Source organism: Cucumis sativus, chromosome 5, assembly GCF_000004075.3.
Source record: "Cucumis sativus cultivar 9930 chromosome 5, Cucumber_9930_V3, whole genome shotgun sequence".
Taxonomy (NCBI): domain Eukaryota; kingdom Viridiplantae; phylum Streptophyta; class Magnoliopsida; order Cucurbitales; family Cucurbitaceae; genus Cucumis; species Cucumis sativus.
In genome coordinates this window covers 2,862,326-2,878,951 of record NC_026659.2, presented here as the reverse complement: position 1 = coordinate 2,878,951, position 16,626 = coordinate 2,862,326, and the positions used below count along the sequence as shown (strand labels likewise).

The following is a 16,626-nucleotide window of genomic DNA, read 5'->3' as shown; positions in this document are numbered from 1 at the left end:
GTGTACTCAAGGAAACCCATGGAAAATTAATTCTTGGGTAGGTAGGCACCATAGATTCAACCCATGACCTCTTAGTTAGTTATGACATTTTTACCACTAAGCCAACCCTATTCAACCTATGATCTCTTAGTTAGTTATGGCATTTATACCACTAGATCAATCTAACGTTGGTTTCTTTTTCTTTAAGTTTAATTAGGTTGCATTTTGTTTCCATATACATAAAACTCCATCTAAGCTGTTTGTTGCATTTCTCGAGGATATTTTAAGCATATTTTCATTATAATTTTTGTGAAATTAAGTCTTTTATTGATATGCTTTCAACATGAAAATTTAAAACATTGCTTATATTATAATTTTTGTGAAATTAAGTCTTTTATTGATATGCTTTGAACGTGAAAATTCAAAACATTGCTTATACCAAAATTTGAAAATTTGCACCCAAATTTAAGCGGACATATATCCAAATCTTCCTTGAAAATTTCTGGTTCAAATGTATAAAAACTATATACACATGCTAGTTTAATTACTAAATATCAAAACAAAAAATCCGTATAAATTAAAACTAAAGTATATTACAAATATATATGAATAAAATGAAGTTTCATATTATTTCATCACAGTTTCATACGTCCTCCCAATCATTTCTTTGTGTGGTTTTTTTTTTTCTTCATCTAATTATCTTGCAATTTTGTTCGTCACATTTTCTCTTAGGAAGCATTCAAAAAGATGAAGATGATGCAAACAAAACGAAGATATATAGATTATCATGCGTTAAAATCCAAAGTTCTTTCAACCAAAGTTACAACGGGTATGACACCATATAACATTCACCAAATAAAGGAATCCAATAGTGATCATGATTTGGCAAACTTCAAATGCCCATCACCAAAGAATAACATTGCGGTATTGCCCATAAAGCCAAACACTATTGTAGTGTTGTCACCAAGACGGGCTGCTCGAGTTGAAGTGCTAAAAGCCAAATTTGGAAGCACTATTTTGAAGGCTCAACAAAAACTTCATAATTCCAATAATGATTCTAATAAACATGAATACATCGTTGGTGCGACTCCAAATATATGCTCAATACAAGAACAAAGACAAGCTCTAAGGGAAGCTCTTGACAAGATCAATCCCGCCTTTGATTTCAATGAAAATCTCGATTCCATGAGAGAATTTGCAAAATTATTGGAGTCGGCTTGATTGAACTAATAATTAGGTACGTGGAATTTTTTTTGTTCTATATAATTAATTTTTTCAATCACATGCATGAAAGGTTGGAAACAATTAGATATGCATGAACATTGATTTGCGTAGCTCTGGCACATCTGAGAGCATATAAGTTTTCTTCTATGCATAATATATGAACATAACTTGTAGAGAGGGAGACCAAAGAAAAGAAAAGAAAAAGAATGTTTATGCATGCAAGTATTTACATAAGAAATATGTGTTGAGCCATTGTGTAATCAATTTTTCCCTCCTCAATTAATTACACTATCAAATTTGATGTAACTGTTCACTTGTGAACTTCATGGTCATATAATTATTATTTTTAGATAGTAGTATGTGTATCTTATACTTTGGTAGATAATATTTTGATTTTAATTTGCTAATAGAATCAAAGAAAAAAATCGTCAAGATACACCAAGTCTCGAGAGTTGGAAGGAGTAGCTGTACATGTTTAAATTTGAAGACTTGTTCGTGACAAAGCTGTTAGTATATTAATTTTACTTTGTGAATGATGTTGGACATATTTTGTATCATGGGTTAGCTTTTATGCTCTTAGTTCATAGTTTGTAATTAAACTACTTATTCATATTCAATAAAATTGAGTTGTTTTATTTTTATTGATGCTCTATAATATCATAATTAATTTGATTATATATATATAATAACTATTTTGGTCGTTTTAGTTTGAAATTTGTTTAGTTTTAGTTATTATACTTTCCATTGTTCAATTTTAGTTAAGGTATAATTTAGTAAATATTAAGTTTAGTCTTTCAATATTTTTTTACTATTAAAATTGATTAAATGATTATAATAACTTTCACCCAAGGAAATACAACATGTTAATAAAAGTCATTGTGAAAATGCTAATAAATAATAAAATGTAATAAAAAATTTATAATAAACTAGTGATTAAATTTAAGATTTATTAAAAGTCACATTGAAATGAAACATTTGAATGAACAAAAATTAAAATTAAATAAATTCTAAATACATGGACTAAAATTTATTTTAGGGAGGATTCTCATTAAATACTTTCAAATGTGTTTAAAATTAAGAATGAGTATGGTTGCATATTGTGGATGTCTCTAGTTTCCATAAAAGCATAAAAGTTACTACAAGGTTTAACCTTCAACGTTATGAAAATGTGACAATCATCGGTGATAAATACTAAAAGATATATGTTCTTATATCTTTCAATAGTACATAATAATAGTATATCGTCACTTTCTATCATTAATGTAGACAAACGATAACATTTTACTATACTAACATCTTGTTATCTTATATAAATATTTTTGATCTATTTTCATATATATTTGAAATTTATCATTAAATTAACTAAAAAATATTTTGATACCAGAAAGAGGAGTAAAAGTACGATCATTATAATTTGAAAAAATGATATATAATTTTAATTTATTTATAATAAAATATAAAAAAACTTGTAAAATAGTAACACCATTGAATTATTCTCTCTTCGTTAAGGGAAAAAAAATATATTATTGCTATTATCGAATCATACTGTATGCATAAGTTTAATAAATTAATTTTTAAAGTGGAGAAGGAATCTAATTAAAGTAAATAGCAAAATTTTTGCTCTCCTATATTTTGTAATTTTTTTTATTATTATTTGCAATTTCCCTTGAGCAATTTAAAGTTGAAAATTAGCATAAACAAAGTCTTAATTACAACAAACAAATTAAAAGCTATTAGTTAGATTATATATTCTTTTGTGCTTTCTTCACTTTGCATTTTCTTCAAAACATTTCTCTTTCTCCCTATCAGTCTCTTGTGAGTTTATTTTTGCATTTTTGCTTAGAAACGTACGTACATGCATATAATAATTCCAATATATACAGGTTTGTATAATAACTAATTAACCAATAAAATTGACCTGGTATTTAGACTATATAGATATAAAATTGACACGTTGGTATTTCAATGATTTCGATATGACATGGGAGATTGATCGATATTTACAAGAAATATAATATAAATATAATAAAATAACAATTATACATATTTACTTATTAAAAATCATAAAAAAATTTGTTATTCATTTGGTTTTTCTTTTTTGTTTATATAATTTTTGAAGAATTTGTTTGTTTATATAATTTTTGAAGAATTGAAATTAACATCTTATGAGATTTAACTTAATTATTTATAATTTAATAACTGTTATAGATGGACACGTTAGTGATTTCGGCCCACAATTGAGTAATAGCCCAAATCTGACGGTCCAGATGAGAGAATGGGGAAATATATACAAGCTAGGGTTTCATAACAAACCTTGAACTTCTCTTTCCAATGGGTATGATACCGATCTCTTCTTCTTCCTTCTTCCGTTTAATTTTTCAGCGAGTAGGGAGTTTTTACACCCAAATTTTTAAAGACACTATCATGCGGTTTGTTCGTTCTTGTCATCTTCATAATCTTCCAATTTTGTTTGTTTATGGAGAAGCTTAGATTAGATTTTCTAATGTTCTTCTTTGATGAAATCGAAATATTTTCTTTTATCATTCTGATTTTTTAGCTTTCCTTTGGCATCTGGAAAAAATGGGGTAAAATTTAACGCATTGAATGGTTCTAGTATTTTGAACTGTTTTTATTTATTTATATTACTTGTATTTTAATACTCTCTCAAGTTAGATTGATTACATAATAGCTTGAATTAGATTATTATTTGTTGCTGTTTGATAACTTTGGAAATTTTCTTTTATTTTTCTGATTGTTTATGTTCTTGCTTGATATAATCGATTAAAGTTGTCAAGGATGTTTTTTTTTTTAGTGTTTTAAGATCTACTTCTGTTTTCTTAAGTAGGCTTAGGCTACTTGGTCATTTTTGTTTTCTTTTTCTTTTAGTTTAAATTTAGTTCTTATAGTGCAAAAATTTACAATTTAGTCCTGGAAAAGTTCACATGATTCCCTAGCTACTTTAATTTATTTTAAAATTGAGTGTACTCTTTGGTGTTGTGAATTTTTTAGCCCATCGAACCATTTTTGTTTTTTCATATCATTGCATTGAATTTATAAGGAGATTTTTGTTGAAATTTTTAAATCAATGTGTTTGCTTACCTTTTACTATTTTTAAAATCTTTCAGTTTAGATTGTTTATAGTGGAGCCTAGGTTAGATTGTTGCATGTTTATGGTTCGTGAAATGGAAAAAAAAAATCCCCTAATGTTCTCTATTCGCTTAGTTGACAATATTTGTAACTTGAAAAAATAGGGGCTTACAAGTATGTGTCGGAGCTATGGAGGAAGAAGCAGTCCGATGTTATGAGGTTTCTTCAGAGGGTAAGATGCTGGGAATATCGCCAACATCCTTCAATTGTCCGCGTCAATCATCCCACTCGCCCTGATAAAGCTCGGCGTCTTGGTTACAAGGCCAAGCAGGTAAGATAGTATGTAAGCATTTTCTTATAGAGTTATTTGCATCTAAGCTTACATGAGTTTTTTCCCTAGATGTTTTGGTTATCATGTCATTGGATTTTTTGGTATCCTTGTTTTATTTTCTTCCAAATGTTCTCATTTTATTCTGTATTTTACTGTTTGGAAGTTTTAGAGTAAATGTTGCATCTTTTTTTGTCTAACTTGGATGGTATGATGGTTTTTTATGATGTTTGGAAGTTATAGAGTATGATATGATGGTTTTTGACATTCTTTATTTAGGAATTGGTTTTCTGCTTATGCTGGGATGTGGATAGTCTTCACTTACTTGTTGGGTTTTGGTTTTTTTTTTTGTTCTAGTATGGTGGATATCATTTGCTTCAGCATTAATAGTGAGTTAAGTACTTTGCTGCAGGGTTATGTCGTTTATAGGGTTCGTGTGAGACGTGGTGGTAGGAAGAGGCCAGTTCCCAAGGGTATTGTGTACGGAAAACCAACTAACCAGGGTGTTACCCAATTGAAGTTCCAGCGCAGCAAGCGGTCAGTTGCTGAAGAACGAGCAGGGCGAAAGTTGGGTGGTTTGAGGGTTCTCAACTCGTACTGGATCAATGAGGTAATTGATTTTACACCCTTATTTCATTAGGTAACTTTAGGCCAGGAGCAATGATTGATACAAAATATTGATTACTCTCTTATTGACAACTTAGTTTTATCGATTTTCTTTATTGTTCTTGAAATTGAATAGGATTCTACGTACAAATACTATGAAGTGATTTTGGTTGATGTTGCCCATAATGCCGTTCGCAATGACCCGAGAATCAACTGGATCTGCAACCCTGTCCACAAGCGCAGGGAGCTCAGAGGACTTACATCCGCAGGCAAGAAGTACAGGGGTCTTCGTGGAAAAGGACACTTGCACCACAAGGCCAGGCCTTCTCGCAGAGCAACCTGGAAGAGGAACAATACTCTATCCCTCCGTCGTTATCGTTGATTTTGGTATTTTTTTTCTCTGTTTTGTTATTTTTATTTCGAGCATTCTGTTTGGGGAATGTTGTGGCTTAAAGTTACTTCGATCTAGAAATTTTTGAACTATATAATTTGTGTTGAGGATTGTGAGGATCTTTCTAAACTAAGTGATCATTTTTGTTCTTATTATTGCAGCTCCCCTTTTTCTCCTTCTCCTTTTCCTTTTCAAAAAAATCTCATAGCCATTCTATTTCTTTAGTTTTGATGAAAGCATGTCTCTGATTAGAGGTAGTTTTATAAAAAGTCTATGCGCCTTGAAATATTTGTTATCTGACATGTATGATGTACTGAAGTAATGAAGAACAGATTGGTTGGTTTAATCAAAATTTCCAATTATTACATTTCACAACTCTTAGACCTGGTGATAAATTTAAATTACAATTTTCAAATTAATTAAATATAGTTCATGAGCTGGCTCTTTTATTAGGTTTCTTGTTTTTAAAAATTAATCTTTATTGAATACCGTTGTTGAATTTTCAGCAAAATTTTGAAAACAGAAACAAGTTTTTGGAAAATCTCTTTTTATCCATTTTGTTTTTTTAAAATTGTTGTTAAGAAATGAAGAAGGTTGGAGCCTGGAGGTTGGTATGTTGTAGACTTAATTTAAAAGAAAAAAACAAAGAAGGTTTTAAAAAACTTAATTTTCTATTAGAAAAAGAAAAACAGAAAGGGTTGAAAAGAAGTAATTTTGAAAATCTGACATTGATTGTTTAATATTTCGATTAAAATGGCTAAACTGTGCCATTTTGAAATTTTGATTCTATGGTAAAAGACTTGAAAATTAAGATTGATAGAAAATAGGGTTGTATTTAATGATTTTAGTTGAGTTCATTTTAATGGTTTTAGATAATTGTTGGTTGCTAATTGTATCTGCTATCCTAATTAAAAAGAAATTAGGATTAACGAAACTCACCGATGAAAGCTTTCGTTTCAATCTCGAACAGATAAAAGGCTCATAGAGAGATGGATAGAAGTTGGATTAGGTTTGAGAAGAGTATATAATATGAGTTCTATTTTTATTTTTAAAGAAAAAACTAATTTTTCGAAAAAAGAATTCCCTCTTAATAGAGAAAATGTACTTTTACAGAACTTGAACTCATCAGTAAGCTTTCACATAATCCATTGAGAGATATAAAGGTAATTATCAAGATTAAATCGTTGTTATTAACTACAAAACGGAACACATCTATAATATCCCAAAATAATAAGACGCTTAATATTATTCATATACTATAAATCGTTTGAGTTATATACTCAAATTTGACTCACGTTTATGTCTTTATTTTCTAAAGCACCTTAGTTTTATTAGACTAAAAAATTACATAATTTAATTTTGTTAACAATTCTTTAATGACAACTTTATTGATGAAAATATGAATTATTTAGAGTACAAAAGTATAATTCATATACTACAAAACAACCAAAACTTGACTTTAAAAGAGAAAAATCAGCACAAGTCTAGATCAGAGTTCAAAACTTTGGCACTAATCCATGACTTCAGTAATGGTGACAAATCGAGAAGTCTCTATAGAGAGTTGTGCAGCAACTCCCATGGCTACTGAAATCAATCCATCTTCTAAGTCCACTACTGGAACTTCTCTCTCTTTACTTCTCATTGCACACAAAAAATTTAGGTGTTCCAAATAGCTAGACCCATGATGCAGACCTTCGTACCTGCATATAAATTAACGTAACAATTTAGTTTATATACTTTAAAGTTTATAACCATTTTCTCTCTAATCCCTAATCACAAAAAAATAATCTTTTAGATCACATGAAATCCTTAATCACTTTATTGATTTAGTGGATGAGTGTAAGAAATCTTTCACAAGTTTTGAGGTGTAAGAACTAAACTGTTAAGTATCTTCTATGAATGTTAAACTAAATGGACTAAATGGTTAGTGAGAAACTAAATTGTTACTTCAGGACCAGAAGAGGGTGCCTTTTAACTGAATTGAGTAGAGATGAAGTAATATTTGTGGATTGAAAATGTGTAAAAGTAGTTCAAGATAAAAACAACATACTTGATTCTGTGATCCTCTGCTTTTAATGTTTCGACTCCATTTCTCCCAGAAACTCGAGTGCCGAAACGAACAATGTTTTCAGGAACAAAAGCCTCACCCTGTTACCGAGTTTTAAGGCGATAAGAAGTGAAAATTTACAAAGTTGATGTTTTTCTTACAGAGGAAAATTTCTCAAGTTTGCAAAAGAGTAGATGGATGTGGAGAGGTTTCTTTTACCTTTCCAATATCACCAACAACTGATATCTCCTGTTCGTTTTTACTTCCCTCAGCAAACATACAAAGATCCAGGATCCCTCTTGAACCATTGTCAAATTCAACTATTACATATGCATTGTCAAGTATATCTGGTACCTGACAAAAAGTTCAGAAACTATAGTTCGGAAATAATTGATTTTAGTTCCTATGGTTTTAAAAGTTAGTTCTTAAGGTTAGATAAAACCTTATAGATGATTCATCTGGTTCAATAAATTCCTTACAAATAGTCTCGATATCTTACCAAATCATGTATTCTAATCATAAGCTTTGTTGTTTCATCCCTGTACTAATAGAACTTTCCTTGAGAATGACCTTCAGAACAAAACCTTTCAAGGCTGAATAAATAGTCAAAGTGCTAAAGATTTTACCTTCCCATCATACATTTCATCTTTGTGATTAACATCAATTGCTCCAGATGCCATTAAACGAATAGGATTTGCACCTGCAATCAGTCTCATAAGATCAAAGAAATGGCAGCATTTCTCTACCAGAGTTCCCCCAGTATTAGTATTGAACCGGTTCCAGTTGTTGACCTACTGGAGGAGCGAGTTGAAACATCAAACTTTTAGTTTATACAGTTTTAAGCATAAGAGTTTTAAAACTTACCTTAACCAAGAAAGGAAACCGATGCTCACGAATTGCCACCATTTTAACTTGTCCAAGACTCCCACCCTTCACTATGTCAATCAGTTTAGCAACTGGTGGCATGTATCTGTATTCCAGTCCAACTTGAACTAGTATGTCCTCCCTCTTTTTTGCGGCCATTACGACCTATTCTATCAAAATATCATTTCAGCCTCTGTACTTTCAATAAAATTTAAAAGTTGTTTTCATATATAGCAAAGTGAATCAAAATATTTACAAATATAGCAACATGTCACTCTCTATCCAATATCCATTATAGATGACAGTAATATTGTCATTTAGAACAGTTACCCAAAGTTCAAACATTATATGTGTACTTCCAATAATTTTTAAATGTGGTTCTTCAATGTGAATTTTTATCGAAAATTGTAAATTGAATCATTTTCAATGAAAATTCACTGAAACTAAATTCTTACACTATCATAAAAAAAAGACACTAAACCAACCTTAAAGAACTAACGTATATCATTTTAAAGACTTACTGAAAGTACAAGGACTAGAAAGGAATAACTCTAAATTATAGACCAAAAATAGTGTTTTTAACCGATTTTATTTTACAAAACTGAAGTAGATGCTCATGATGCTAACAGGCGTAAGAAATAAAGTGTGAAGTACAAAAAACTTGACATGCTTATCAGTTATCAGTGCATGTAAAGGAAAATTCATCTCACGAATTCAATATTTTAATGCTAATATTAACTCTTTCTTAAGAGTATCTTCGACACCCAAATATTCTAGGGTTAGATGGGTTGTCCTGCGAGTATAAGCTGGCTCAGATAGCATAAAAAGAAAATAACGTTGATATAGCTCATGTTTTTACAATAAAACTGTATATGATTGCGAAAAAAATGGATGACCTCTTTGCAGTGAGCAACTGTTGTGCACAATGGCTTCTCCACAAGTACATGATGAGGTCTAGGATGATTGATGATATCCATGAGAATTTGATAGTGAGTCATATTTGGAGTTGAAACAACCAATACATCACAAAGTCCACTATCCAAAAGCTCTTGGTGCCCTGAGAAAACCTTTTCAAACTCACTATTATCAGAAACATTGCTTAATTGAAACCTGCTCATAGAATGAAGAGTTAGTTTATGGAAGAGCAGAAATATCACCTGCCCATAATGTTCTGTTCTGTATATAAATTTAAAGAACTGTAAATATGTTCATCAAAGCTTTCAATTGAGAAATCGTCTATAAAGCAAGAGAGTTTTGGTTTTATTTTGACAGATGATCTAAATTTGATTTTGCTAATTTCAAATCATCTAGATTATGAAAACAATAAAAACTAACATGTTTACCTCACAAAATGCCATCCATGAATATATGATACCGTACCGTTCAAAGAATTCAATATTGATATTAAATAACCATGAATATCTCTAACATCTTTTACAAATACTAATAAGACAATATGTTATCTATTTAGTCTAATATGAATAGAAATATACCAATAACTATATTCATAAACTTTCTATTAAAAACAACGGTTAATCTAAATAAATATAATTTTTTTCCTTTTAGAAATATTTTGACGAAAATCAGTATTTTAACCCTTTCTTAGAACTTGATTCCACTTGATAAACTACTTCCATGAAACTAATTAGAGTCTGTCTAATAACCCTTTCATTTTTTGTTGCTGTTTTTAATTTTTGGTTACCAAACTCAATCCTATATACAAAATTGAAATTGAGCATATAAGACGGAAAAAGAGCCATTAAATTGAACAGTGGCAACAATCACACTAAATAGCATACCTCCATTTTCCATCCAAATGATTGAGCTAAATCAAGGGCTTGGCGCTGTGAAGAAGCATGTGGGTCAGCTATGGCAACAACGGCGACACCTTTATCTTGAAGATGGAAGAGATTAAGGAGATGTTCTCGGCCCATCATTCCGACTCCAATGATTCCATATTTGATTGTTGAGTGAGTAGAAGCCAAAGAAGCCATGGATGAGAATATTGAGAAGGAAAGGAAGTGTTAATTTGCAGTTGCTTTCTCGTTTATTATTGCAATGGCTTCTCTCTTCCCCGCTGTGAATTACGTCTGCCATGTGCCAATAAAGCAAAAAAGACAAAAACAATAAGTCCATTAATGATTATTGCTTTTCAAAAAAGATGATATTTTTTCAGGATTGTAATGGTTGAAATTTCAAAAGGTGAAGGCAAAAGACAAAAACAAAAAGTCCACTGATGATTGGGTATGTCTTCTATATTTGAGATATTGCAAATATTGCAAAACCTTGAATCTTAAAAATTTACGTTGGAAACAGGAGGGATGGAGAAGGTGAGAGGTGAAGAGGAAGATGAAGCAATTGCTGCTATTAAAAGGGATTCTTTCTTATCAACATTTTGACAGAAAGTAAAAAATGGCAAGTGCTTTTCAACATCTAGATTGGCTTGCTTTGTTCTTGAGATTTGAATAATCTTATTGGTTTTTTATTGCTAAGTTTTGGGAAGCTCTTTTTCTTTTTTTGAAGAAATTTAAAACTAAAATTGAGTGATTCAACTTCTTTGAAAACAGAGAAGTGGCGAAGGTGAGGGATTTATTCCGAATCATTCACGGTGTCCCATAGGCCATAATCCATGTTCTAAAGTTAGTGTTGTTGAATCTTGTTTTTGGGATGAGATTTTTGCTTTTCAACAAAAAGGGTGTTTTCAATTGGACATTCATAGACCACGGATCTCTAATTAGACATGGTCGCAAGAGTCCTAGTCCTTGTTCGACATGATACCTATTCGAGAAATTATGGCGAGACATCATCCTAAAATTCAATATTTGCAGACAACAACTAGTATTATTGACAAAATTATATCAAAGTAATAAGATAACAATTAATATCGTTGTCAATCAAATACCAATAAAAACAACATTCAAATAGCAAATAAGTATAAGATTCTAGTAATTGGTATCAAATAGCAATTCTATAACCATTAATATTATTGAAAATTGATTAGAGTCAAATTGTATTATGTAATAAGACGATAAATAATAACTTATTTTGGAACAAAGCATGTGTACTTCATTTTATTGATATTTCAACTTGAGAGAGGAAATGAATCAACCCAAACAACTATAATTAAAAGCCTATATTTTTCTACATTGGTCGTGCAATTTTTTTTTTATGTTATGTTATGTTTTGGAAGTATTGATGAAAATATCTTCATGTCGACAAAAATTTAATATACCATAAAATATATTTATGAATAAATGCCTACTCACGTCAGTATTTATTCACTTTTAAAGTTTTCTTCCATACTTAATAAAGATTGGTCTTTGTTTGTAAAGATTATATATATATATACACTCATTCTTTAGTACAAATTTACCTCCACTACAATTCAATTATGATGAGATGAGTTTTTCGGATCTTTCTTTTAGTAATTCAACTCGAGTTGTTTGTTGTTGCTAATTTTTTAATTATTAATAGATATCAATAGACTATATCTATTAATGACATTATTAGTAATGAACTCAATTGTAAATGTAATTGAATTGCTTTTGATTGTATTTTTCTACAATTAAGAGTTTTATCAAATTTAGTGTTATGATTATTGTTTGACGCCTACCGAGTATGAATAGGAAAGGCCGATAAACCCTAAACCCTAGTAAATCAAAAGATAGGAACGAACCCAACTATCTAAAAACTTCCTTTAACTCGATGAAAATAGTTGTAAAAGCATCAAATAGTGAACTTGGTGGCCGAGAAGCATAGCAAAGCTTCGTATTTCTATTCTTCTCCTCATATTCCTCCCCTTCTCAACAACAACCGTATCGTGTCCGGTACGAATTTCCTAATACTCATAAGAGTTGAGAGCTCTCTGCAAAGAACAACAGTGCAACACAAAACCCATTGCTCTCATAAATTCAACCTAAACGAAGAATGAAATTTAGGGCTCCAAACAGGATTTTCATATTGCCTTCAACATCCAGCTACTTCAATTCTTCTCTTCGTAATCACAATCGAAGCTTCGCTTCCGTTTTCAGAAGGTTTCAAACTTCCCTACAAGCTCGAGCTTCTGTCGGTGGTGGAAATGGCAGTTCCTCTCAAGGTAATTTTTCTGACTAATGTAGTTTCAGAATATATGGTTGATTGTATTTTTCTGTAACTTTAGTTTAGATTATTAAGCATTTGATGAGTGTGTGTAGGCGATTCTTATTTGGTGCCTGGTGCGACGGTGGCTACCTTATTAATGCTTGGCGCACTTCATGCTCGTCGGCTATATGATGATAAGAAGGTATAATGTTGTAGTGTTAGTCTTTTGAACGATTTATTCCTTCAGGATAGAAATTGATGGACTTCTTAGGTGGTTCTCCTTTTTAGTTTATGATGTTAGTTTGTTTCTTTTCATGTGTTTTTTAAAACAATCACTTGTATCCTGATATTGATTTTCTGCAGCGTAACTTAGTTTATTGGTTTTAGAGAAAGAAAAATAGGAAGAATCGATTTGTGTTTTGTAAGATATGGAGATTGATGATTTAGCTGTTTCAGAAGTGAATCTCTCTATCTTTGTTCAGGTTGAAGAGGCACGGGAGAGAGGCATAGAGCCCGAGTTCAAGTCGGATATTAAAGTACAAGATTTACACAGTGATAATACGACGTTGAAGATTTCAACTTCTTTTTTGTGAAAATATGTTGGTAGCTGGCCTCATTTAGTCTGAATGTCTCCTTTCAATTGCAGGCAACGTTTTTGAGATTGATACCTTTACGTTTAGTTTCAAGATGCTGGGGTCACATAACTAATGTGGTGAGTAACCTTCCAGTTCTTTTTTGAGTTCGAAAATATTCCTATGATATGATCAAAGTAAATTTATTTTTCATAATTCTTTCTTTACCCACCATGTTCCTTCCTAAACCATAATTCGCATTTGTCACATTAGCGTTAGACTAATTCATTTCATTTGTCTAAGCCTTACATTTGGTCCTCTTGATTATCTCATTACTAAAATTACCATGGAAAAGTTTTCTCCATGTGAAAGGAGGGGGAAAAAGAAGAGAAAAAAAAACTGAGACTACATACTTTTACCATTTTACCCATATTTGAGTAACGTCTCTAAGAAATCATATTTCTTTGATATTAATGCTATGTTTTCCTATAAAGACGTATAAATAGTCTCCATAATTCTTTTCTTTTTTTCTCTCTACTGTTGTAGTGTTGACATTGTATGTGATGTTATGTTGATTTGGTTTAGGAACTTCCTATCTGGCTGCGACCATATGTGCATAGGGCATGGGCTCGGGCATTTCATTCAAGTATGATGATTCACCTTAGTATTTTTACTCGATTCTTTTCATTGAACTGGATTTTTGTTTCTATGTCTTGTTCAGTATTTTGGATTTGCGAACTGGGTCTATATACTTTTACTGAAAATAAAGAGGATTAATTAAAGTTATTATCTGTTTTACATTATAGATTTAGAAGAAGTAGCTCTTCCTCTGGATGAATATGCTTCATTACGTGAGTTCTTTGTGCGCTCCTTAAAGGAGGGTTGCCGGCCCATTGACCCTGATTTACAATGTCTGGTAACTGGTAACCAGGATCTTGAACATTTAATCATCCTAGAAAATTTTCATTCTCAAAAACTACATTTGAAGTGTATGACCTGCTAATTGTCATTAGGTTAGTCCGGTGGATGGTACAGTTTTAAGATTTGGTGAACTGAAAGGAGCAGGGGCAATGATTGAGCAAGTTAAAGGATTTTCATATTCTGTTGCTGCTCTTCTTGGTACTGGCTCTTTACTTCCCATGATGGCAGCCGGGGATGGCAATGAAGAGGGCAGTGGACAAGAAAATAGTTCTACTGATAGTGGGAAAAGGTCATGGTGGAAAATTTCTCTGGCTTACCCTAAAGTTTTGGACCCCGTCTCTACATGGTACGGAAGTACTGAAATACTTTGACACTTGTAGGCCAGTCTATATTGATGTGTTGGCATGGGAAGAAAAAAAATTATTGCTGCAAAACAAAACATGATTTGAGAAAAGAAACATTACTCTTTTCTCAATTTTCTTAAGTAGTCTCCCTCCCCCGATATCTTTTCTGTGATTTCATTTTGGTATGCATTTTATATCTAGAAGTATAAGACGTAATTTGCCAACTCTGATGATGTGCATGCTGTTATAAAGAATTAATGAGTCTCTCTTCACTATCATTTTGTTCCTCTTAGCTCTAGTTGAAGTTTTAATCTTCTCTGGAAAGTCATGTTCTTCAAGAGATGAAGTTTCTCCACGTGACAATTTACTGATTTACATTGTAAATTTTCGTTACAGCCCAGTGAAAGGTCTTTTCTACTGTGTAATATACTTGAAGCCCGGAGATTACCATCGAATACACTCACCAGTTGATTGGCAGGTTCTTGTTCGGCGCCATTTTTCGGGTAGTTGTCTTATTAAAAAGTTGTTTACATTTTGAAACTTGGTTTCTTTATCAGAAAAGAAAAGTTTTTTATTCATCAACCATCTTGTTTCACTTTCCAACTATAATTTTCAGGTCACCTATTTCCTGTGAATGAGCGAGCTGTTAGAACAATAAGGAACTTATATGTTGAGAATGAAAGGGTACTTTCCCCGTCTCTTCTTTATTACTCTCCTTTCAAGTAGGGGTGAACATATCTAAAACTCCTTGGTTTATCTACTAGTCTGTATGGTAATTCAAACTGCTTTATTTGCTTCAAATTTGTGACCCAAATTCCTAAGAACCTCATTTCCTCAAGAAAATTTTGTGAATTATCTAGGATTTTTTTAAAAGTTGCTATCCGAAATTTATTTTTCACAGGTACTAGGCCTTTAAGTTATCGTTGGCGATGTTGCAGGTTGTGCTAGAAGGTCTATGGCAGGAAGGATATATGGCCATTGCTGCTATTGGGGCAACAAATATTGGATCTGTCGAGGTAATCATGCTTCTCCTTGGAGCTGATAAAGCTATAAACTCTGAACTCTATTATTTGGAAACCTGACCAAGAAAGTGGAAAAAGACGGTTTGAAAATCTGAAAATACATTTATAATTGTCAAGTGAGTTTTCCTTTCTATTGGTTTTGGCTTAGTTTAGTGAATAGAAGATATGTGTGCAGTGGATATGCAACCTGGGTGATCAATATCTCTTCAAGTTCGTGCACCAAAGCTTATATGAACAAAATAACTTGTTACAAACCACTTTTGTCACGTTTAAAATTATATTTAGATACTCAAAATTTAATTTAATACTTTTAATCGAAACTTTTATATCATCAAAATTAGTTTAAAATGAACATTTAACAAGATAATTTTAAAAATAATAAAAATGATTTTAATCATTACTAAGCTTCTTGTGATTGCAAATTCTTTGGTCTTAACCACTGAACGTTTCAGGTTTTCATTGAGCCAGAGCTTCGGACAAACAAACCGAAGAGGAGAAAATCACTCCATTCAGATCCTCCTGAGGAAAGGGTATATGAACCCGAAGGCGTGGGGATAATGCTGAAAAAGGGGGATGAGGTGTCTTTTGAGATATTTCTCTTTAACAACTTTATTTAAACTTGAGAATAAGTTTCGACTTTATGAAAATCACATATAAAAGTATAATATCAAACATCAGACTTTAATCTAATGATGAAAGCTGTTTGTTATTGATCTGTCTGAACAAATCAAGATTTTCTTTTGCTTATTGACTACATGTTAACTTCGATGTGTGGCAAATGCTTGCAGATGGCAGCTTTCAACATGGGATCAACTGTGGTACTCATCTTCCAGGCTCCTGTTTCTAATTTACACGACTCCAGATCAGAATTCAAGTTTTCGATTAAACGTGGAGACCGAGTCCGAGCCGGAGAAGCACTGGGAAGGTGGAAATAATTCTTAACGAGATTTGACTTCATAACCTTCTTTGCCTATTCACTCTATTCATATACAGTACTCTCAGCACAATTTTCACAACAAATATACTAATAATATTACGAGTTGTTGCTTTCATTCTCCTACTCCAATATTTCTACACACAACATTGCTTTCATTTCTCCTACCTGTGATAATGGTTTGGATATTGATCATTGGAAGGATTCTTCTAAGCATAGAACGAAAA

General features: G+C 31.6%; 3 protein-coding genes across 3 annotated transcripts; 2 read left to right on the top strand and 1 right to left on the bottom strand.

Annotated features, from left to right (window-relative positions):
* Positions 1-4,427: 4,427 nt before the first annotated feature.
* LOC101223231 (60S ribosomal protein L15-2) lies at positions 4,428-5,775 on the top strand. Its single transcript, XM_011656519.2, has 3 exons — positions 4,428-4,621; positions 5,031-5,228; positions 5,361-5,775. Exons 1-3 carry the CDS (start codon positions 4,505-4,507, stop codon positions 5,604-5,606), a joined length of 561 nt encoding a protein of 186 aa, XP_011654821.2. The 5' UTR covers positions 4,428-4,504; the 3' UTR covers positions 5,607-5,775.
* A 1,192-nt stretch (positions 5,776-6,967) lies between these two features.
* LOC101203116 (inositol 2-dehydrogenase 2) lies at positions 6,968-10,626 on the bottom strand. Its single transcript, XM_004152349.3, has 7 exons — positions 10,326-10,626; positions 9,423-9,593; positions 8,527-8,691; positions 8,289-8,453; positions 7,882-8,016; positions 7,666-7,763; positions 6,968-7,315 (listed from the first exon to the last, which is right to left on the bottom strand). The coding sequence occupies exons 1-7, from the start codon at positions 10,518-10,520 to the stop codon at positions 7,126-7,128; spliced, it is 1,119 nt and encodes a 372-aa protein (XP_004152397.1). The 5' UTR covers positions 10,521-10,626; the 3' UTR covers positions 6,968-7,125.
* Positions 10,627-12,196: 1,570 nt separating this feature from the next.
* LOC101203358 (phosphatidylserine decarboxylase proenzyme 1, mitochondrial) lies at positions 12,197-16,517 on the top strand. Its single transcript, XM_004152350.3, has 12 exons — positions 12,197-12,622; positions 12,720-12,808; positions 13,089-13,142; positions 13,253-13,318; positions 13,764-13,824; positions 13,985-14,094; positions 14,192-14,445; positions 14,840-14,946; positions 15,060-15,127; positions 15,382-15,459; positions 15,918-16,043; positions 16,254-16,517. Exons 1-12 carry the CDS (start codon positions 12,454-12,456, stop codon positions 16,398-16,400), a joined length of 1,329 nt encoding a protein of 442 aa, XP_004152398.1. The 5' UTR covers positions 12,197-12,453; the 3' UTR covers positions 16,401-16,517.
* The last annotated feature ends 109 nt before the right edge of the window (positions 16,518-16,626 follow it).

Coding starts and splice junctions, on each gene's coding strand:
- LOC101203358 (XM_004152350.3), top strand. CDS start 12,454: ATGAAATTTAGGGCTCCAAACAGGATTTTCATATTGCCTTCAACATCC. Junction 13,825..13,984: donor GGCTCGGGCATTTCATTCAA/GTATGATGATTC, acceptor TTTACATTATAG/ATTTAGAAGAAGTAGCTCTT. Junction 14,095..14,191: donor ACCCTGATTTACAATGTCTG/GTAACTGGTAAC, acceptor AATTGTCATTAG/GTTAGTCCGGTGGATGGTAC.
- LOC101223231 (XM_011656519.2), top strand. CDS start 4,505: ATGAGGTTTCTTCAGAGGGTAAGATGCTGGGAATATCGCCAACATCCT. Junction 4,622..5,030: donor TTGGTTACAAGGCCAAGCAG/GTAAGATAGTAT, acceptor ACTTTGCTGCAG/GGTTATGTCGTTTATAGGGT. Junction 5,229..5,360: donor ACTCGTACTGGATCAATGAG/GTAATTGATTTT, acceptor GAAATTGAATAG/GATTCTACGTACAAATACTA.
- LOC101203116 (XM_004152349.3), bottom strand. CDS start 10,520: ATGGCTTCTTTGGCTTCTACTCACTCAACAATCAAATATGGAATCATT. Junction 8,692..9,422: donor CAGTTGCTCACTGCAAAGAG/GTCATCCATTTT, acceptor TTGATAGAATAG/GTCGTAATGGCCGCAAAAAA. Junction 8,017..8,288: donor ATGAAATGTATGATGGGAAG/GTAAAATCTTTA, acceptor ACTTTTTGTCAG/GTACCAGATATACTTGACAA.